Source organism: Aythya marila, assembly GCF_965140915.1.
Source record: "Aythya marila genome assembly, chromosome: 3".
NCBI lineage: Eukaryota > Metazoa > Chordata > Aves > Anseriformes > Anatidae > Aythya > Aythya marila.
Window position 1 is genome coordinate 41,546,639 of NC_139044.1, and position 23,004 is coordinate 41,569,642.

The 23,004-nt window shown below is 38.1% G+C and overlaps 1 protein-coding gene across 1 annotated transcript in view; it reads left to right on the forward strand.

Annotated features, from left to right (window-relative positions):
* Positions 1-23,004, forward strand: part of PCNX2 (pecanex 2) — a 151,987-nt gene that overhangs the window by 25,679 nt on the left and 103,304 nt on the right. Inside the window, exons 9-12 of the mRNA XM_082757622.1 lie at positions 11,093-11,228; positions 14,551-14,693; positions 16,022-16,175; positions 16,269-16,301. Of these exons, the coding sequence (XP_082613748.1) occupies positions 11,093-11,228; positions 14,551-14,693; positions 16,022-16,175; positions 16,269-16,301 (466 nt within the window). The remainder of the gene's footprint in view (positions 1-11,092; positions 11,229-14,550; positions 14,694-16,021; positions 16,176-16,268; positions 16,302-23,004) is intronic.

The following is a 23,004-nucleotide window of genomic DNA, read 5'->3' on the forward strand; positions in this document are numbered from 1 at the left end:
CAAAAACGTCAAACTGAGTTAAGCCAGTGAAGTAACTGCATGGATGTACATGGGCTGTGCCCTGATGCACCTCTGTGAGGTGGAGAACCAGGGACACTGCACCAAGCTGGTGGTGGCAAGAGGCCCCTGGCTTTGTGGCTGTTTTGGGGAGAAGCAGTAGAGCAGAGGTGCTGTCACTCCTGGAGCTGTGGGACTTCTGGGCAGTGCTGCAGCTTGTGAAAGGGGAAGGGGTTTTGACTGAGGAGGGTGTGAACCCTGACTGGTCTGTCGAGAATACAGTAAGTAACTTATGAATTGGCAGAAGGTAAATATACCTTTTGACTAAGTCAAGCAAAACTGGATAAAGTATTTAAGTCTATGAAATAATATTTAAATAAGACTTGAAAGAAACCATTAAAGACAGCCTTGAGGCAGACTAACTAATGATTAACAATCTTAAATTCAAATTACAACTCACTGTTTCTGTCTATTGAATCCCACTGTTGTCTGCTCCAGGAGTAAAGTCTTAACCAGTCTGGCATTTTACAACAGCAATTGTTAGGAACGGAAGTTAAAATGGTATTTGTATGGCCTGTGAGCAGTTTAGATTAAACTGCTTGGCATGGCTTCTGAAATCCAATTCTCTCAAATAATACAGAGTCTTAGCACTGCCACTCTCTCACAGAAGTGATGCTGTGTTATGATTTCTTCTGTTCTTCGCTTGTAAAGGCTAGGTGGATAACCTGAGAGAATAAAAATGGATTAAAATATGCCATAGAAAGCTGATGTCCAAATTTGAAGAAATTAATGCTTTCATCCTGAAGAGGCTCCTTGACATTGGAAGCAATCTTGTCTGAATGGATTGGCTGAATTCAAATACCAGTTCTCATCACCTCTTTTAGGCTCTACTCTGTTGTGAGATGGTCCTTGGAGTATTCTCCAGTTTATCAGTGTTAATATATATTCTACCAGATGCTATAGTAGTTGGCCTAAAAAAAGACATTACCTGTACCTTTAGTCCTTGTCCTGGAAACTTTCAGAACTTCTTAAAGATAGCATAAACACTCATTAGTAACTTCTAAAATTATCTCTTAATTCTGCCAGAGATTGTTGAAAATTAGAATAGTTTTACTTTAACTTCGTACTTGTATCTCATCAAATTCTCTCACCAGTCCAGCTTCTTAAATATTTAAATAGTTAAAGTTCGTCCCTGCATTGTAATGATCAACAAAAAAAAATGATGCCTTTTTCATCTCTAACCTCACTTTGCCAGTGATTCTTGTTAATGAGTTTGGTGAATTACTTCAACATTGGCAGGTAGCTAATCAATTCCCCAATTGTCCATGTAATTACCTTGACCCAACTTTTGTCTGTTGTCTTGCCAGCAGTCACTGGAATGGATTCCCTGTGGAGCTAATTGCCTCAAACTTTGATGCTCCCATTACCTTGCCAACTTCACCTCTAGCCCTTAAGTGCTTTGTGACAGACTTTGACAAGACAGAAAGTGCTTACTGTATTTGAAGTTCATGGATTACATCAGAACCTAGTTGCAGAAAGACCTTTTGGATTTGTTTTGGGGTGGGAGATCTGAAATAGCTTTCTCATCCTGAAAACCCTTCTTCTGCCCCATTACATTATGCTCCTTACCAATCTTTGTCTCTTTTACAGTGAATCTTTAATGTTTCTGTGCCATGTGGCTTAGGTATATGGATGGCTTCTGAGAAGGTAGAGGAGGACAAAGTTCGCATTTGTGTAAAACTGGTGCCTAATATAAACTCAAACAGCCTTTTTGTATGGTTAGTTTCTTTTGATAAAATGGTTGCAAGGTTTAAAACCCTACCTGTATACAACAGTTACAATCTCCAGTTAAAAAAAATCTTCCCATTGATTGGTGATACAAAGTAAAACCTACTGTCCTTAGCAATAACACATCCTTAAAAACATGGAGTGAAAGGATGTCCAAGTGAAAGAATTGTTAGAGGTGTATAGCTGGTTTGGAGGTTAGTACAAATGCATTGGAGTTGGGAAATGTCTTACCTATCAGGAGGTGTCACTCTGATGCATCTCTTCTGTCTGTCACTGTGTGACAGAAAGCAGATGTTTCAAAAGAGTGTCTTTTAACTACCTTGACTGTCTCTTGTAATTAAATAACTAAAGTATTAAATAATTAAATAACTGAATCAGTTTTGATTAGCAGTGAAAAAGATAAATGTGAGCTATCATGCTATCTTGGGGTGACATGTAAAGTGGCTAATAAGTACCAGTAAAAATGTAGCCCCCCCCCAAAGTTACAGTAATCATAATAATAGAATTAACATGTTCTGCATCAGCAGCACAACCTGTCCCCAGTATGGAGGTCAGTAGCACCATAAGCTACCAATGTCAATGTGTAAATTATAGTGCACTTGTATACTCTGTGTGTACTTGCTGTATCAGGCTACTCTTTTTTTTAAGCATTTGATTATTTTTCTGCATGTGCTTTCTTTGCATGCTGCTCTTCTTGTTTAGAAGATCATGCACCCTCTAGTGCGTTTGTGTACATGTACGTATTGGAGAAAAATCCATCAGTATTTGTAACATCTCAGTAACACAGCTTTCCTCAACGTGTTTGAAATACTGCCCTCTAAGAATTCTGTCTTTCTAAATGGCTTGGATGCCAGAGGTTGATAGATAGGCATGTTATCCTTCCTAGGTATAGCTGCCATTTTTTCTCTCAAGTACCAAGTGCTAAAATAATGTACTGCCTGAATCTGTAGCCTAAAAATTTGAATGAGCCACTCTTTGGTGACGAATAAGTGGGACAGTCATTTTACAGTTCAGTGGTGGGACTTGGAACCCTGTCTGCTTCCTTAACTTAGGTTGAAAAAAGACAGGAAAAGTAAGCTTACATTAAACTTGTGTGCACTGATGTGATACGTTTTACTGTTTTGATAGTTTCTCCTACCAAAAAGGTAATTCCAGTGTTTAAAATTGTGTTCTTAGTGTTTGGAGAAACCTCGAACACAACATCTTACATTAAGATACAGTATTGTCAAGTATAATGTTGTTAAATAGCTGTGACAATCCCTGAAATGGCCTAATGTTTATACATTCAGATTATTTGTTCTTCCTGCCTTGCCTTTTAAAGTAACTTTGCAGATATTCCTAGCTAGAAAGAAACTATCCAAAGCTTCCATGGTACTGCCTGAAGCAGTTCACAGGCATGGTAGCATGGTGGCACTGTAAAACTTGGTTGTTTTCCTCTGTAAGTTTTAGTAATGATGTATCATGATTTTTATCTCAACGTGTCATTTTGACAGTTTAAGTGAACAAATTCAGTTTCAGGAAGGGCTGGATTCATTTCCAGAAAGTGTCACATTTTTCCTAGGCTGTTTTGCTCAGGTATATTGCAGTGCATCCCTGGTATGTTCAGATCTGAGATGAGAACAGATCATTCAATATCCCTGAAGAACATGCCAGTGTAGATACTCAGTAATATCTATGGCTGTTTGAGCATTTTGCTATGCTTCCTTATGTCTGTTTCCATTTAAAGCATAGAGCTTTTTTAATGTGTGTGCAAACATAGATGTGCTATGGTTAACTACAGTTCCAAAAATACAGAAAGTGGACCACACACAATCCTGATGTGGAAATGTCCATACCAACCTGGCAGTGCTTGTTGTGTGAAAAACAGATGTGTGTAGCTCCAAGGAAAAACATTTTAGTGATTTATTTATTTTTTTTTTCTCAAGTAGAATAAAAGTGAAGAGCTACTTTTTAAGGAAGGGCCAATTTTCTCTCTCAAATCAAGTATTAGCTCTTATAAAGTCAACTGGAGTTGTGCCCAAAAAAGCTATGGAAGCATTATACTTATATTTCCGTTTATATTTCCTTTAAGAAATACTTTTTTTTTTTTTTTTTTAAGAGAATCCAATTTATGAGAATAGTGCTTGTATTCTTGAGCCCATTTCCTTCTCTCCTGTATTAAGCTCCTGAAAAGAAATCAAACTCCCAAGCCCTGTGCAAGATGGTATCATCATACACCTGCATTGGTTTTGAAGTGATAGAGCTGGTATCTGTTTAGAGCAATCCGAATGTTTACTGACAGCAGTTCAACTTGTGATACAAGTGTTTGATTCGTTGAAATACTTAGATAGGTTGAAGTGTTGTCCTCTTGTTGCAGTTAATCACTTTGAGTCTGGCAACAGTCAGTAGCAGCCATAAATTGCATTAGGAGGCTGATGTGCTGTATGCATGTAATATAAACTAGAGTTTAAAACAAATATGTAATGCTGCAGACATGGATATATGGCACACAACTGAAAATATTTGAGAGATGGAACAGAAAGAATTTTTAGACTTGCCCAGCCCTGAGGGAAAAACAAAAAAACACATCGTTATCTTAGCTGCAGTTTCCCCCTCCTGCCTGGATGACATCTGGGCAACATGAAATCTGTTGTGCATATATGAACTTAGCTTGCTCTATACCTTAAAAAAAAAAAAAAAAAAATCATTGTCTGCTTTATTCATAATGTATGTTTTGTCACTTACATAGATTATATTACACAATAATTTTATGTGTAATATAAATGTAACCCATATCATTGTAGTTGTTTTTTACATATGGTTCATCCATACCAGTATTCATATTGTACTTTGCAAGTTCTGAACAATCAGTCCATCTAAAACGATGAAGCATTTACAGAAGCTCTGGCACTAAAACAAAACTTCTCAGAAGCTATATTCTTTTTTGATTTTAAAATGCTTTCCAGTATAGGTAAAGAATTCCATACAGAAAAAAAAAATAAATAAAAATCTGCTTGTTTCTTATTTTCTTTTGTTTCTTTGAGAATAGAGCATTTTTCAGCATTAGCTGAGCCAATAGATTAAAAAGAACTAATAGCAGCAAAAATGTGACTAGCAAGTACTAAAAAAATAATTCAAGTTACCTGCCAGTATAGCTTTTATGTGGCACAGAGTGCAGTGTTTCTGGCCCTGGGCAAAAGAGAGCTTCCAATCAATGAGTTAACTTAGTTGATTTGCAATCATATCCATGAATAAGCTGCTTCAGTGCATTATACTCTATGAAAGCACCTATCTGAATGCCTTAGCAGTACTGTATGTCTCCTGTATAAACCCATTAATACTTTAGTATGTTCACCACTGGAAAATTCTCTAAACCTATGAGGAATAAGCATCATAGGAGAAAGTACTCTGATTATTTTATTTTATTTTTTTTTTACTGCTAACTTTTTTAAAGTGCCATTTTAGAATGAGAAAATGCTATATGACTAAAACATCTTTGTATTTCTCAGCAATGTGACCGAAATTACCAAGACCAACTCCTGCTCTGACAATAGGCTGCTGACTTAGTATGAAGGACTCTTAAAGCTGCTTAGCAGGCAGTGCAGTTCTGCAACTGGGCACTTTTTAAAATGGCTTCAATAAATATTTTGTAGCTCCTTTTGGGATTCAGTGCTTTCAGATGAGCTGGTTGCTTTAAGTGTAAAATTGCTTGAATGTGTTATATATGAGTATAGGGTATGTGCATGCACTGAAGACAGTGATGTTTGAATTCTGATAAAGCTAATGATTTTCTTAAAAAACACTCTTTGCAAACTCAGTAGCCTCTCCTTTTTCTGCTGGCTTGCTAGGTACAGGAGAGAACATTTGTGTAAGTGTGGCCACTTCAAATCTTTTTCCGGTTTTATATATATATTTTTTTTCATCCCACCATCACTCTTTTAACACAGAGCAGGAAAGTGCTTTTGACAGAATGGGGAGGTGCTGCCACATGATGGCAGCAAAATCCTGCTCAGGAATGGGAGCTTCAGTAGTCTTGTAGTTTCTGGGGCTGGTGTCTACCCCACCTTTCAGATTGAGAGCTCAAGAGGATCTTCTAAAAGACTGGTAATAATGGTGCAGTGGGTGCTTGCTAATGCATTAATTCCAGTAAAGGTACTTCTTCTCATCCTCTAGTTTAACTAGTCTGTGCTGTTTGTGTTGTCAGTAATAGTTTTACAAATTATTGATTTACCTCCTTGATACAAAAACTTAAAAAATAAAATCTGAAAAGAGAGAAGCAAGGGTGAACCAAGCAGTAGTGTCTCACTTAATGAATATAATGTGTGCTGCTGCTCCTCTTGTAGTACTTTGCAAGACTTTAACATGGCCTTATATCATTTTCTGTCTGTTATGTCAGTAAATTAGTGCATCCAGCTTTCTCATTCTGTCAACTTGTGTACTGTATCTTATTACTGTTAGGAGTGGTATTGTTGTTAGCTAAACAAATAATAAAAACCACTCCTGAAGTCCTGTTGGATGAGTAACAAAATGTGAACAAGATTTAAGAGAGACTTAATGTTTAACTTGTACTCCCGTCAGCTGTAATCACTAAGGGAAGTTAAAGTATGCATTCTGAATTAACATTATTCTTTGAAACTGCTAATTTCTTTCCAAAATAAATGAAGATTGCTGCTTCTTATTCATTTTTTCCCTATTTGCCGTGATTGGGCTTCTCACATAATCATCCAGTCTTTAATGCTGCTCTCACTTCTGCATATTTCAATTTGCTTACATAGTTTAGGTTGCCTTTTAGTTTTTAAGTTGTCTTTATTTCATAGGACAGTTGGCAGCTGTAAATCTCCCATAACCAGTGGATTTGGTCTCAGTGCTGGGTTATGCAATAGTCTGGCCAGGTTAGTGCTGGTAGTTCTGCGGTGGAGGCCAGGCGAGTGGACGTGTAGCAAGAGGTCTGGGTGGTGAGGTGTACAGATGATGAGGACATGAAATGGCGAGGAAGGCATTTGAGGTGAGAAGGAGCAAAGCTGCTCAGGTGGTGGTAGGAAGACGTCAGCAATGGGGTCAAATAGTGGAGGTGCCGTCAGGGAGCCGTGGGCTGCTATCGATCCGGGACTTCCAATCTCACTTCAGACAGCTGTGTTTGTGCTTTCATGTCATTATGACGGTATCAGTTGGAGGTATTTTGAACGCACCTCAGATGAATATCTCAGATGTGCTGAAAGGGAGCTTCCCACCTCTGGACTTCGCTCTGGTTCACAGCCATAGCTGCTTGGACTTAAGAGTGGCATTTTAGTGGTTATTACAAATGGTTTCAACTGTATTATTATAGCAGTGGATATTTATGTAGCATGCTGTTACACTCTGTAGTGACCTAGACAGCTTCCTGAAGCAGTTTGATGGGATCTTGATGGTTTTGTATGCAGGAGTATGGCTGCTATTGCAACTGTTGTGACACTGGTTACAGGCTTGCCTGTCCTAATTTAACTTTCTATCTTTAACTATCGAGGTTAAAATGAAATTTAGCCAAGCCCTGCAAAACATCTTTATTAAGCAGAGAATCCGTTGTAATTGTGTAACGTGTCTTTGTAATGAGCTTACCTTGAGAGGTGTTCAGACTCGAGGCTAGCTAATCCTTAACGAAGGGGATGACTCAGGCTGGGTTATATTTGAATAGCTTGAGCTAAATTGACAACAGTATAAGGCACACATACGTCCTGTCAAACAGTAACCTGAAAGGGAGAAGGAAGATTTTTCCAGTGCTGTGTAGTGATACTAAAACACTTCCACTGTTGTACCGTTGCTTATGTTTATTGTGTTCTTACAAAACTGAATTGTGAGCCAGGAAAAAATTCCTGGCTTTATGACCATTTATCAGTAGAGGGTGCTATGTATCTTTTGCATTCGATCTGCATAGGTTGTATGTTTACCAAAGATATTTTTAGTTATTAATTTATTATTCAAAATTTGGTTCAATTATACCTTTGCTTACATTAGCAGTATGGTTTACCATAGTAGATCTTGATAACGTTAATTTGATTCTGCAAATGAACAGATTTTCTGTTTAGTAAGATTCTATGTTATACTGACATCAGCTTTGTTACAGTGATTTTATGATTAGAGAGTGCTCCTATTCAAGTATGGTAATAAATATATGGAATCTACAGGCTTACAAAAACACAAATACCACCATCACATTTCTTTCTGGTATTTGCTTTCAGTGTGATAATGTCATCAGATGAAATATGACATTTAAGTAGCTGTGTAAGCATCGGGGAGTTAGCAGGTGAATGTGAGGAGGAGGTTGTGTGGAAAATAAGAGTAAAGAATTAAAAAAAAAAAAAAAAACAAAAAAAAAAAACAAACAACTAGTAAACAGGAGTTGAGGGGAACAGAAAATCAGGGAAGAGTAAGAAAAGATACAGAGATACGAGGCTGATTAAATAAAAGGCATAGGAAGCAGACAAATGCTAGAAGACAACTCCCAGTTTTGAAATTATTGCTTTGGTGGCTCTGTCTTTCCATCCCCAGTGCCCTGATTGCCTTGTCAGGAATCTAAAGTTTCAGCTTTTTCCCACAGTTAGTGTCCCAGCTGCTTATGGCTCTTCTGCCAATTGCTGGTAGGTGGAGCTGTGAATTTTGCTGCTGAAAGCAAACAGAAAACAGACTGTGGGCTCTCCTGGCTTTTCAGTTATCTTCAAGTCTGGTGGGAGAGAATTTGATCTCCAAGATTATTCTTGGAAGAAGTCTTACGAGTAAAATGATTTTGATTTCTGAGAACTAGTAGAGGATAGTACCAGGGGAATATCTTGGCGTATCCATCCATCACTCTGCCAGTTCCATTCTTGGTAAACATGCGATAAAAGACATGGGCCAATTAAAAAATGCTCTTGACTCTTATTTGGCTTTTGCAGAAAGATAACTAACAACGCAGAAATTTATTGAAGATAACTCTTCTCTTAAGAAGATATAAGTAGACACTATTCTATTCCCTTGCTGTGTTTTAAGTCACATTTTTGGCAGGGATTCCTGAAGCAGTGTTCCTGAATGCCCTGAGCTACATTTGCCTTTTTCCTGCTGTGAACAGGGAACCCCAGGATTGTGCTCACAATGGCAAGGAACAGGACGGCTCATTTTAGGGAAACAAGGCAATCAAACCGGACAAGGTCACCCTTCAGTAGGGCACTTCAAAATATGGAAAAGGCTTCATTCATTAGCTGTTTTGAGAAACTTTTTTTCCTGGGAAGTGTGCCTTTAGGCTTGCTCACCTGTCTGCCTCCCTGAATCTGTCGGTTGAGACCCAGGCTCTTGGGTCAGTTTGCATCGCTTCTGTATGGTTTCATTATTGTCTGTTGGCAAGGTGCTATACAGAACCCATAAAGGAGATGCATTCTTATGGAGGGCTGGGCCATCAGCTGGGTCGAATTGAGCCAAGTCCTCATTTCCTAGTACTGCCCACAGGGAATGTGACAGCTGTCCTGAATATGTGGAACAGATCTGCTTCTGCCTGTAGCAGGAAGATTGGGGAGTGTAGGGGAAGTCATTAGGGCTAAGAACATGGGGAGCGTTCATGTCTGCTCGTCTGATAGCTCTGCTGGAGTGGCAGCTGGCAAATATTAGGTCTGGTATCCAAACCTGCTACCAGTCAAGGCCTTGGTTTAAAAAACAAACAAAAAACCCACTGTGTGTCTCAGAGACCAAAGGCAGGATGATTCCTCTAGTGACAATCAGAGCTGCTGATATTCCTGTTGGTCCAGACAGAGCTAGCAAGTCGTGGTGCAGAGAAAAAGAGAGTATGTGTGTTTCAAGCTGTTGGTGTGATAGTTCGGCCCTGCTTCTAAGCAGTCCAGGCACTGAACCTTGTCCTAGCACGACACTAGCCATTGCAGCTTAAGTTAACACCCAGGTATATTCAGGACAGCCACAATTGCAAAGCTCCTTTTGTTGGGCTTAACAAGGGTTTCAAGACAGGCTTTGGGAATTGTCCCCAGAAGCAGGGAAGGTTGAGTTTGCTAAAATTAATGAAGTTGCTTGGGGGCAATCATAGGATATGCAAGATGAGTTTTGGTTTTGCCCTGGCACAGACTTCTTGGGTGACTGTAGGCAAATGACTTCATTTTCTTCCTGCTTGTCTTTCCTTCATGGCAAATGGGAACAGTAGATATTGACTACCTTGCATCAGGTAAAAGCTCTGAGCTGCTTGGATACAGAAGTACTAAGAGCCCAAGGCAGGCAAGTAATGAGCTCTGAGCAGGGTCCCTAGTGTATCAACCCCACTTACTGTTGCATGTGCAACAAGTATTCAAAATAAATCTTTTCCACAAGTAACCATGATCTAATTTCAGTATAGTTCTTGCTGAGACCATGTCAGTCATGCTATAGTGGTTTACCATTTTTGCAAACCAACAGGTATTGCTGCTGTAACTGCAGAGGATTTCCTAAAGTAAACTATTTCAGTGCTGTATCTATAGCATAAAGCAGTAAATGTGGAGGTGAGGGGGAATCATCTTGCTCAGGGCCCTCCCAGGGTGAATTTAGGCTTGGTGCTGGGGATATCTGAGCTAGCATTATGTGAATTATAGATGTACTGCCATCTTGTGAGGGCAGAAGGAAGTTTCTTATAGCCTGAATTCTCAGTAGGTAAATTATTACTTAAAAAATTCTGTGTGACTGGGACAAAACTGGTTTGGTACATAAATAAACTTGGTTTAAAGCTAATCCAGTATCTCCACAGCAGCTACTCTGTGGTTCTGCACTGGGGATACACAGCTTTTGACCTGAATTATGAGAGCAGGTAAACAAGAGGGAAACTTTGACAAATAATCTATTATTGATAGTAGAGTAGTATGCTTGGGACTAGTAGAGATTTGTAGACAACCAGAAAAAGGAATGGTGTTTTTCTTCCAGAGTTTTATGTCAGTATTAGTGGTCTTAGAGTATGCCACACTGATGTTTCTGAAAATAACTCCTGGACTCGGAGTCACATCAGGTAACTTGACGTATTTATTGCACAGATACCCAAATCTGGACTTAACGTATGGTCTCCATTGTCAGCGGTCAGAAAAAGGCACTTCTGAAGTGTGATTCATTGTAGGTGTTCATCTCAGGATGAGAAAAACCGTGGTATGGAAGTGTCCGTTTCTCTGCAGTGGATGTAGAGAATGTATCTAAATTTGGGGTTTAACTGCTGTGGGCCTGGGTTAGACTTCAGGTATGGAGGTGGAAGACTCCATGTCCTTTGAGCCAACCTGTCTTCCTCCAGTAATGTTTCAGTAATACTAGGAAAATGCTGCTTTGTAAAACAGTCTTTTTCTGTTCTCTCCTCTGTGTGCAGTGAGATCCAGTTCAGCTCCTCCAGCACTACCACTTCAGAGAGCCAAGATCCATCTTCGGGGGATCAAGCAGCAAGTGCACTTCAGCAGCAGCTGCTCCTCATGGTGGCACGAAGGACCCTTTCAGAAACCCCACGGGTACATTGTAATATCTCAGTTTCTAGCGTTTTGATAAACTGCTTTATAAACAAATGCTGCAGGCTTGTTGCTGAGCCAGTTTTGTTGCTATCCTGTGCTTTTTTTTGCCTGGTACAGCTCACGTGGGAGAAGATTTATTTTTACGCTGATAGATGCAATTGAGCTGCTTTCTACTGACACTGAGGGGTGTCCTAAGAGAAGAGTGGTGTTACTGGTTTAAGGGGCTCCTTGTAGAAAAAGAGGGTAAGCAAGGGAGAAATTCCTCTGCAAAATACAGACCTGCAAGCTGTACTAGAGACTCCATCACCTTCAAAGATGATCTTCTGCCTAACTTCATTTGAAAGCAAGAGCACACAGCTGTTAGGTTTTTAGACGCACCACCAGATTTTAATAGTATGACATGTTTACTTCGGATTCATTAGTATCCTAAAACCTTATGTCTGGTTTCCCTTTTCTGAAACTGGCAGCCAGGCTTCTGGATGTCTGTTGCGGAATGTCAAAGCCACCTCCCTCAATGCAGTTGCTGAAAGAAAAAGGCCCTCAGAGTTCAGTTTGCATGCTAATATGTGGACATATTTGAACTTTACAGTGCTTGGGGTCTGTGACCAATGGCTTGAGGCTGTGGTCTTGCTTTTACTGTTCCCTTTTTGATAACTTTAACCTTCTCTTTTCTTCCACAGCAAGTTCTAATTTGATATATAACCTCAAAATGCCAGTTAATTATCTTTCATCTTGGATTTTGAACAGCAACTTTAAGCTAGATACAAATTATATAGAGGAATTATTTTAAATTAAAAATCTGGTAATTGTCCCTGTTCATTATATGCTTTTCAGATTTGGACAGACTTCTATCTAAAGGCTAATATATTTTCCAGATATTTGTAATCTTGTAAAAATTTGTAATCTTGTAAAATTTCTCTAATGTAAAATTAGAGAAAAATTATCAGTCTCTTTTGCTTCTAGGAAAACAGCGTTATTAAGAAGTAAGGCATATTGCTCAAGATTACATAGCAAGTTCGTAACAAGGTCAGGCAGTAATTTCAGAACTTCCTGTTTTATGATTTATTATTAAACATGAAATCCTGAGCCTATGCAAGTCAGAAAAAGTTTTGTCATAGATTTCAGTGAAGCTAGGATTTCATGCTGTCTCTGACACTATATAAATTTATGAAGTCTTACAACTTTTTTTTTTTATATGAGGCACAACTACACTTAGTGAGTAGCTCAGGGCTACTCAGTTTCCCAAATGCTGCTCAAAATTCTGACTCCAGCCCCAGTACTGCAAGCCTCGTGTAATTGACTTTATCCAAATATATTACGCCTCCTAAGGAGCCAAAACTTTTCACTTATGCACTCAGTTTAATACATGTTAAACTGTTCTGAGGAGCAAGCAATCAGTTCTTCAGATCTTTTTAATAGGCTATTTGCCACTTTGTTTTATTTTGATTTAGTTATAGTGAACAATCTAGATTAGAAGAGTGGAGCTAATTATTGCAGTTGATTGAATTTCATGTTACTTTCCGTTGGGACAGAGAATGAAGAAAGGAACAAGACTGCCAGAATAAGCAAGTGTAATACTTTCAAGTAAATTTTTCCTTAAAGAAAGTCATCTAGCAACTTTTTTTGAGTGATAATAGAAATACTAAAATTTTGCATACCTAAACTATTTTAGATTTTAATCACCATGATGGAGGGATTGCAACTTGTCTTATTGCTTTTGGAATTATTGGAAGTTATTTAAAAACAACAACAAAAAAGTGCTTAGCAGTCTGGCATCCCCTTGAAAGTCTGAATGTTGAGCAACATAAATGAATTACTGTTCTTTGCTGTTACCAGCTGTGTTACTAGGCGTTGTGTGGATGTGCACTTTTAGACAAGGGGGCATGAGATAAAAGCATAAATTTGGATTTTTCTCTGAATCTAGGGCATTTTACCTCATTCTTGCCAGCAGACTGAGGGTATTAATGAGTCTATTCCTATGGCTTGGCTGACATACAGCCATACATTAAGCCATGTGTAAATTATGTATAAAATTCCTTTTTCTGGAAATGGAAGAATATAAATTATTCCAATAATTTAAAATAAAAAATTAATAATTCCTTTGTGCAGGGAGATAGGTCATTTAAAAGTCTGCATTTTGCTAATAGTTACAATTCAAGATGGTGATCAATTATTTCACACAAATTAAAAGGCATGTTGAGATTAGAATGGGGAGGGCAAACACCAAGTGGTTAACTCTGGAAAGTGATATTACCTAAGAGACCGCTTAAAACTTAAAACTACTGATTGCCTTTAGGATAGTATTAACCTTCCTGGTTAGAGAAGGAGCTCTATCATAGCACAAATAATTCTAATGTACACATTTCATGGAGATCCATAATATATTTATCATCTAAGTTCCTTAATTATGTTTAACAATAGTGGTGGCTAGAAAAAGGTTGAACACTTCTGGACCTTACACTGATTAGAAATCTCAGATAAGTCCTTGAAGGCAAAATAAATGATTTTTGTTTCATAAAGTCAATTATCGGTATGCTCTGGAGTTTGCACAGGTTTGTTTGTTTTTTTTTCTTTTTTTCTTCCTGTTGTCTAGCTTTGCAGACTGGCTGGAGGTCTGCAGATAAGCCTTCTTCCTCACAACTGCTGGTGAAGCAGTGCAGTGGTAGGGTTAGAGAAGATCTGAAATGTTCTAATTCAAATGGGGCAAGAAAAAAAGATGTTGAAATCTAAGAGAAGCAATATTCAAGAAGAATTACTTATGATTATGTTGGTAAGGTTAGAGACTCTTAAACTAGTGGTGAGCAACGTGATGATGCTCACCTGATGTGCTGTTAGAAGCATCTCAGGAAAGATAAACAAAGCTGTGTTGTGTAAGGAGAGTTAAGTCATGGCTCTAGACCTTAAACCTTACTTGAATTTGTTGGTTAAAACCAAGTATTTGTCCTATCAGGGGTAGTTTTGTGTTGTGCTGTAATAGGCCTGACACGTGGAAAAAAACTTTAAAAACAAACTTTAGACAAGAAGTTGCGAGTAAAGGGGATATTTTAAAAGGAACATTTGATATTTATGTTTAAAGTATATATCACTGTTGAGCTCCACAATTGATACAGCTTCTGTCCATCTGCAAGAAATTAAGCTGGTGTGATATCTTTGTTTATAATTTGAAGTGAAGAAAATAAATATGTTCTCACTATCCCTTGTAGGAGAAAAAAAATATCTGAAACTTCATGTAAATTTGGCCTTTTAAGCATGTGTTTTGCTGGCAGCCATATGTCAATGTGAAAGAATGTTTTGTGTATTTCTGGTTTGTTTGTTTTTAAAGCAACCCAGTCAGGACCCTGAGGATTCTTCATGTTCTTCAGCACAACGGAAATTGAACAGGCAGTTTTACAGATTTATTATATTCCCTGGTAAATGGATTAAAATCTGGTATGATCGGCTGACCTTGTTGGCGTTGCTGGACCGGTAAGCTTTCTTCATGCAATTCTATGTAGTATTGCAGTGTGGGGCACTGTGTCTGTAGAACAATGCAGACCACAGAAGAAGAAAAAAAATGAGCATAGTGTTAGTCTCATATTCAGGTTGAGCAGGTAAATGCTTGTTTTTCTTAAGTTTAAGAAAATATTCTCCTTCTGAGTTGTTTTTGGTGGTTCTCACTATTCTTCAGCTTCAAGAGAGGCTTTGATTCATGTGAGCACCAGGCCTACAGAAGAGTCCTTAAATTTGTCTCTCAGCTGTAGGATCCAATGGTTGTGAGCTTTCTATGGAGAAAATCAGCGTGTTGTGCAAAAATGTGGAAGTGGAAGGGTTCCAGGTTGTTGTAAGCCAAGTATTCCAATCTGAAATTAAAAAATAATAATAATTGAGTAGTATTCAGAAGAGAATCTTTCAGTGACTGCTTCTCTTCTACTTCAGTTTTATTTGTTTAGAGAAAATTTCTTGCCTTGGCATCTCGCATCCTTCCAGTCCCTCTGTTTTGTATCAACTCTTTTGGCAGCACTTTTTGCTAGAAGACCTCATGTGGTAAACTTTTGGACTACTAAAACCTTCAGGCATATTAGCCTGCATGCCTCATAGTCATTACTCTCCTATCTCTGCTTGATTCTTCATTTTGGGTTTGGGTTTTGTTCTACCCTGTATGGTAATATGGGTTGCACAGCAGAAGTCTCAGAAGACAGCTTTTTACATGCTGAAGAAATCTGGCTATACAGTCAGGGAGCTTGGGTCCAGAGCAGATATTTTTTTTTTTAATCTGTGGTGTCTTACCACTATTTCAACTGCAAGAAAATTGTATACTGATAAATTCTTTTGTAAGAGCCTGAATATTAACTTTGTTCTTTCAGTCAGCTTCCATGTTCTAATGGAACAGATAAAATGAATAAAATGTAAGGTGACAATTTTGGTCTTTGATCTAATTCTTTGTTGTCAGGAGTATATTTTTTCATTAAATGAATGTCCTATTTCCTTATTTATTTATTTATTTTGATAATGGTATTTTGAATACATTTAAATCACCTCCATTGTGGAATTCTATCTGGGAGGTGAGGTCGGAGGGTGTTGATAGTCTCTTCTGGGCTTCAGTGCATGTCTTATCTACCCATTTTAGCTGTCACTATGGCTTAGGTCTTTGGTACAGGGGTGAAGACTGTTAAACATGGAGATGTAGGTTTGGGAACAAAACCTCAGGTCTTTTAAAGTCTGATAGCTCCAGCACTGCCAGTTTATAGCAGCTGCAAATGGACCTGCCCTGCTGTAATGAGTATATGAATATATATATTTTTTTATTCACATAGGACAGAGGATATAAAGGAGAACGTACTTGCTGTCATCCTCGTAGTTCTCGTTTCACTTCTTGGATTCATGACTCTGAACCAAGGCTTTTGTAAAGACATTTGGGTTCTGTTGTTCTGCCTTGTTATGGCCAGTTGCCAGTATTCTCTCCTCAAGGTAGGAAACAAGTTCATAGCCAATGCTGACTTCTCTTTTAACTTCTTTGAAGGCAAAATCCTGTAAGCAATTTTTTTTCTGTTCTGTTTTCAGAGCGTTCAGCCTGATCCTGCTTCACCAATACACGTAAGTCTCTGCCAGAAGAACAAGTCTTTCTCCTTTGTTATAACATGTATTGTAAAACAGTCAGTTGTTCAGTGAAACAGAGGAATAAGTATTTTGCCGTTCTAGGTGATTTATGAAAATGAACAAGATACCGCCTTAAGTCATTTGAATTTGTAACTGCAATTAGAAAAGTGAAATACATGGTTAAAGCAATGTATCTGGACCAGTTTTCTGAAATTCAACATTGTGGCATCAGGCAAGCATTTTCTTCACTTTGCTTTGGAAACAGTGGCTGAACACAGCCATTGTTCTGGATTAGAACCTTGGTCATTGGTCGGTTGGGACTTTTTGAGATAAGGGATTTTATTTATTTATTTTAATTTGGTATTGCAGTTGTAAGTTTCAATAGTATTACTAGCTCATCAAATGGTGTAGATTTTGCCTTTGTTACAATATGGTCACTGCTTCAGTGCCTATGTAGTAGAGAAAGGACCAAATCTGTGGGTAAATGCAGGCTCTAAGGATCTGTTAAGTTTGTCTGCTGAGTATATTCTGAGAAACCGAACTCTGACAGTGACACCACCCTGAATGGAGCCAGTTCCTTACTCAAATCTATCTTCATTATAAGACTGATTGGAACATCAACGTACTGCTGAAAACTGACCCCTACATCTGTCACGGTTTCTCAGTTCTTTTGATTTGCTGGTCTTGGGACACATTCCAGTAATGATGTGGTACCTCACTTGCTTTTACACCCTCTGCCCAGATACTAATGTTTCTTACTTTGTTCTTTGAATGTTTTTGAGGAATCCCTCTCTTCCCTCAGGGCTCCAAAACAGCATGTTGAAAACTGCAGGTCTGTTGGATTATTTCCCTTTGGCAGGGAGCAATTATTTTTGTCAGTTTAGAAGCTTGAACTACAGGCTGAACTTGAAATTGAGGTTATTTACAAGTGTATGCTGCACATCCACAGGAAATTCATGTCTTTGTGAAGAGTAGGGAAGGCTAATACACAGCAACTTATTTACAGATTCACTGCATTCATTATGGTGTAATATTTTAAATTAGTTTAAAGAAATACTCCTATCTTAGTCAACAAAAAACAGCTTTACACTAAAATCAATTTGTCAGTTCAAGTAGCACGTGTGAAGGCATACTAATGGGAACCATAATCAAATAGTTTGCACTTACACAGACATTAGTAACATGCACATTTGCTTAAAATGAGTGGCAAACCTGTAATCAAAACTTCATTATAAATGTACCTAGCCCACATTTTTTATAGCATTAAGGACAAAGTAGCTAATGAAGTTTAATAATATTTTTTGTGCAGAATCTGGGTTTGCATTTCAGACTTGCACAACACTACAGTTACAAGTATTATTCATCATATTGTATTCTGTTCATCATGTAACACTGCATCAAAGTAACAGACATATTTCCGTATTCCATAGGCTTCTCTAAAACTTATGGACAGTTTCTTGCATACTCTTTAGTGCACTATAGAAAGCCAATGGAAATAAAATGCATTTTGTTTCCACGCAGGATTTAAAGATGGAAGGCATTATAGAATAAATTAAAATAGAAGACTAGCTATATCTACGTTATATCTTACATCTCATTATATAATACGATAGGTATTTGTAAAGGCTTGCTTGATCTAGTGACTACTATGAAGAATAAGAGAACAAGAAGGCAAGAAAAGATACGCCTTGTACTGTTTCATGATACATGTGACTACATTAAAATTAAAGAGAATAACATCTCTTGATGTTAATGTGAGGATACAGATCAGCATGGGGATTACTGAATGATCAATACCATGTCCATGAATGAAAATGCAGATGAGATTTTTCAGGGTGAAATGAACTATTGGCAGCTACAGATTCGCACGCTGAATTAGTTTATAGTCTTGGATTCATGAGTAGCCTCTAGTGCCTTATGTTACCCTTGTGTACCCAGGAGGTTCAAAATTTCTTCTGGGACTCTCACAAGCAGGCTTTCTTACTGCTTGATGGGACTTTTTCATCTTTAGTTTTATACCCTTTTGAAAGACTTTTTTTTAAAGACCACCCGGTGAATTCAGAAAACAGTGTTTAGGAATGCATAAATCTTTGGCTAAACTCCTTCCAAGTGCCAGTGTATTCACATCATGGTATTGAGGAAAAGGTTGCTGACTAATCCTTGTGAAGTCTGGTACATTTTTTTTTTCTTTTTTTTTTGGAGAAAGGATCTTTTCTCTCTACTGAAACTCAGATCTTGTCATGATGACAGTATTAAGACAATAATCAGTGTTTAAATCAGAGACTGTAGCTGTCACAGCATGATATGGGGCAAGAAATAATTCTAACTCAGCTAATAATTTGAATTTTATGTTGTTATCACAATTGAGTAAAAATGTATATATTTCTCTTTTGATCAACCTTAGTGTTGAAGTTGGAATTTTCTCATGTTGTACAGCACCAGTCCTACAGCTTATACTTGCTACCAGCATTTATCATAGCAGTAGGTTTAGGAGTGTTTCCTGCTGCAAGATGAGAGCATAACTTTCCTGTTACCCTGTGCTTTAGCCTCTTCGGGTCTGGTTGAATGGGAGCTGGGAGCTTTAAGGTTTCTCTTCACACAGGGGTATGTGGTTTTGTGCTGGTGAAAGTCTGGAATAGCCTTTTCACTGGAGTGATGGGGAGCAAAACATGAAGTCCATTTCAAATGTGAGTTTAACCAGTTTATTAACAGCATAATGAAAGGGAGGTACCAATGACTGCAGCATATTGAATTCAGAGATTCAAGAGACCCTAGCTGTGTGCATTTCAAGGTTATAGTCAAGTGGCTTTGATAACTGCAAATTTCTTGTTATTGTTTAGCAGCAGCAGTGGCAAATTGGCCAATAAAGGTTGTGTCTGTAGTAAATTGCTATATAAAAGGATCATGAGAGCTTGTCTGTAAATCCCTATAAGACACCTGTGTAGCTCAGGATCTAGTTCAGGTCTACAAAGGCGTTCGAGCTTTGAAGGATTATGATCAAGCTCTTAATAAGATCTACTGAATCACTTTTATAACTTCATTGTCCTGGTCTTATTACCTGCCAAAGCAGTTATCTAACTCAGTTTGGTAACTACCGTAGTCAGTTTAAAGTGCTGTATGGGATTTAGAAAAACTATTTTTAATTTGTTCCTGTATGATTTTTTGTTAGAACCAAGGACACACACTTTTCTTTTCTATAAAGCTTTCCGTCTGTCTTCTTGCATGTTTGCACACAAGCAAAAATTATTTAATGTCTTTCTGAAATTTCCCTCATCAAAATGCTTTGCAGTCAGAAGTGCTATTTTACTTTGCACTTGAAGTATTGATGAAATTGTTCTACCTTTGTTGAAAATTTTCATATTTTTATCAAAACATGAGATGTACCAGCTCTGTTTGTAGGACATGAATGTGTTTCTGAATTAAGAAATGTGACCTTGAAAAACTCAGTGTTTTTTTTTATTTGGCAGAGTTAAGGGAAAGCAAGAGTTTTCACCGATGTTTCTTAGTTGAGAAACTACTGTTTGATAAGTTAGATGTAAAATATAAGAGAAACCCAGATTTACTATTTAAATTCGTCTGAAGGAGGATACAGAGCAGAGCAGTTTCACCAAGATGAAAATCATTTTTGTATGTGAAAATTTGAAGAGCTGTGCAGCCAGTGTCCTTCCAAATGCATCAGTGCTCTTTGGTTTGCTCCTGTTGGTCCAAAAGTACCCAGTAACTCCAGTTCAGGATTCTGTCTTGTCCCCTGGTGCCACCTGAAAAATAAGGAAAGTAGTATTTACTCACATTTTGCAGACTGTTCAGACAACACTTCAAAGCTTTTCCCTCAATCCTAACTAGCATTGTTGTTATTAGCATGTTAAGACTGATCTGTTTAGCCATAAGAGTTAAATACTTGATGTAAACCTAATTGAGTATGTTGGTGTTCTGCTTGGAACTGAAAGATGTTTAGATCTGAACCTCTGGACTTCTAGTCATCACCTCAGTCTTACCCAACTGCTTTCAAATAACTACCATGCAAAAGTAAAATCTGGGTTCCGTAAATCCAGAGATAAGACAGGACTGTAATATCACAACAGAAGTCCTTGCTTTGGAATGTGCATCAGGCTGTAAGTCATTAAGCAGTTTAGATGCAATATTTACTAATTTCTTTTCCTAAAGCACAATTTGTATTTAAGATAAATGAATTGAAGTTTAAAAATATGCTTATAATATTATAACCTGTCTGTTCTTAAAGTCAGGTTTTTTCCCAACTCTCCTATGATTTTTTTCATGGATGCGTGCGGTATTTAAAAAACAAAATCAAGCTACACACGCAGTACTTTAGTAACACTGAAACTCTTATTAAACACCAGCTAGCATTTGTCAGTCTGACGAGATTCATATTCCATGAATGTAAGGTGCAATATAAGCACGCTAGTTCCCAGCAATCTGCCACCTTGTTAACTGATTGATCCCAAAAGAGAGTACAGATCTGTTAATAGTTGTGCTAACATATAAGCTTGGCTGGCAGCCAAACAAATACAGTTGCTGTTTCAAATCAGTGAGTAGACTCGAAAGAAACGACCTTTTATTATACTCACTTAAATTACACTTCACAAATAAGAACACTTTCACAGCAACTTTTTGCAAGGCAAACACAAATCCTTGTCACTCTGCTCCTGGCTTTTCACACTGAAGAAATCTTTTTTGACTTGCAAGCATTTGAAATGTCTTATTTACTCCTTAGCTTGCTACCAGAACTATTAAGATTTTTTTTAAGTGTCTTTTATTCTCTCTGGCCCACAACCCCACAACAATTTTTTGTAGGATTAGTTTGAATCAAGCATACTAGAGATGAGTATGGAAGGTGTAAGGTAAGGATCGATCCTTGTATTTGGATTAGCATTTCAAAGCGCTGCTTGGAGCGGAAAGGCCAGGAGCTGTTGGTGTCACCCCTTCCAGGAACCACAATGATGTCAAATAGTTGAGATAAACAAAAAAAAAAAAAAAAAAAAAAAAAAAAAAAAAAAAGTTGGTGCAATGTGTCTGTTTGTGTTCTTTTGCTTGAAAGGTTCCCCTCAGCAGAAGTCTTGTCTTGCTTTCCTTATGCGGGCAAAATGGCACTGAGGAGACAGGTGGCCAACAGGAATCCCTTAATGCAGCGCTGAAATGCAGCTGTCTGGGGAAAGGAATTTTGCAGATGTTTAGTACCACGTGCATCCACGCACACAAGCATTCTGTATTCTTGCGGGTGGAGGAATAAGTGTTTCCATAGAATGTATTTTTTCCAAAGTAGCAGATGGATAAACAGTGTACCTGCTTTAGGGCAGGAGTGGGAAGGTGTTAGCCTCCACTGTTATAAAACCATGGCTTCATGATGTGCACGTGCTGCAATTTAGTGTGGGACAGTAACCAGTGGCAGTTGACCTCTGCTCTAACTCTGTTATGCACTGTTATGGGACATCTGTTGAAAAGTAGCAACTTCCATAACTTTTTCAACCTGGCATCTTGCACCGTGCCCAGTTTCTCTAAAGGGGAGTGTGATGCCTTTGAAACCGTTGTGATGCATCTGTTTAATAATCAAGAGAGAAGAGGTTCTACCTGCTGAGTCACCTCCAACACTGCCCTGACTTACAAAACTACAGTACTGGCCTTACCCATGCCAGCAGGGGGACAAGCAAAGGACATCAATGGAAGGAAAAGTAGTCATGAAAAAAGACCGTCCTGAGAGCAGACTGACAGTTTGTTCAAGGGTTTGAGATGTCTTTTTAACACATTGCCCTTTCAGGGTGAGTCTGGGAAGAAGGCCAACTCAGTTGTTACTTTAAAATGCGTTTCTAAATGCCTGTAATGGTGAATGTTCCTTTTGAATGTGTTTTTGGCCTTGCTGGAGACAAAAGGTTCTCTTTGAAAAGATGCCATTAGCTTCTTCATCTGGTCTCATGGTGGCATCTGCTGTCAGTGTTGTGAACGGTCATACCAGGGACGATCACTGCACATGTTCCGTGCCTTCACCATGGGGTTTAGTGAAGTGCCGTGGCATTAGGTAGGCTCAAAAACTAAGGCAATTTAAAACCAAGGACCAACAGCATACATATGAACAATTAGAGCAGGATCCTGACAGAAGTGGACACAAGTTCATTTTGAGCTGTAGGCATGCCTGTACAGCTGGCTGTGGGGACAAAGCTGATTCCAAGGGACAGTTAGTGCAAAGGCAGAGGCAAGGGAACAACATGGATTAAAGAAAGTTTCAGAGGAGAACAGCATGCCCACAGCTGCCAAAATCAAGTGCCACACCTCATAATACAACTAGCAGGTGCTCTATGACTTTCTTTTTTTGCTTCCCAGAATACTCTTGTATTTCAAATAGTAATAAGTATTAGCCAAGCTGACTGAAGCAGACAGTCATTAAAATAGAAGTAATATAGAGAAAAAATCTTTCTGTTGAAAAGAAAGGTTCAGACAGATGGAGATTTTTTTTTTTCTATAGAAAATAACTTCTTTTGTAATTAGCGTGTTTTGAAAGGTCCAGAAGGTTAGATATTCGAAAGAATAAATGATTGCTAGAGTTAGTCTTAACTGCTTTTTGTGCCTTTTGAAAGTCTCCTCTGGAGAAGATAAAATGCCTTGTTACATTTTTCTTATTAATTAGTATGTATAAGATATTAAAATATTTTGTCTGACTCCTGAACTCTCTCCAGTTTAATGTAGAGCA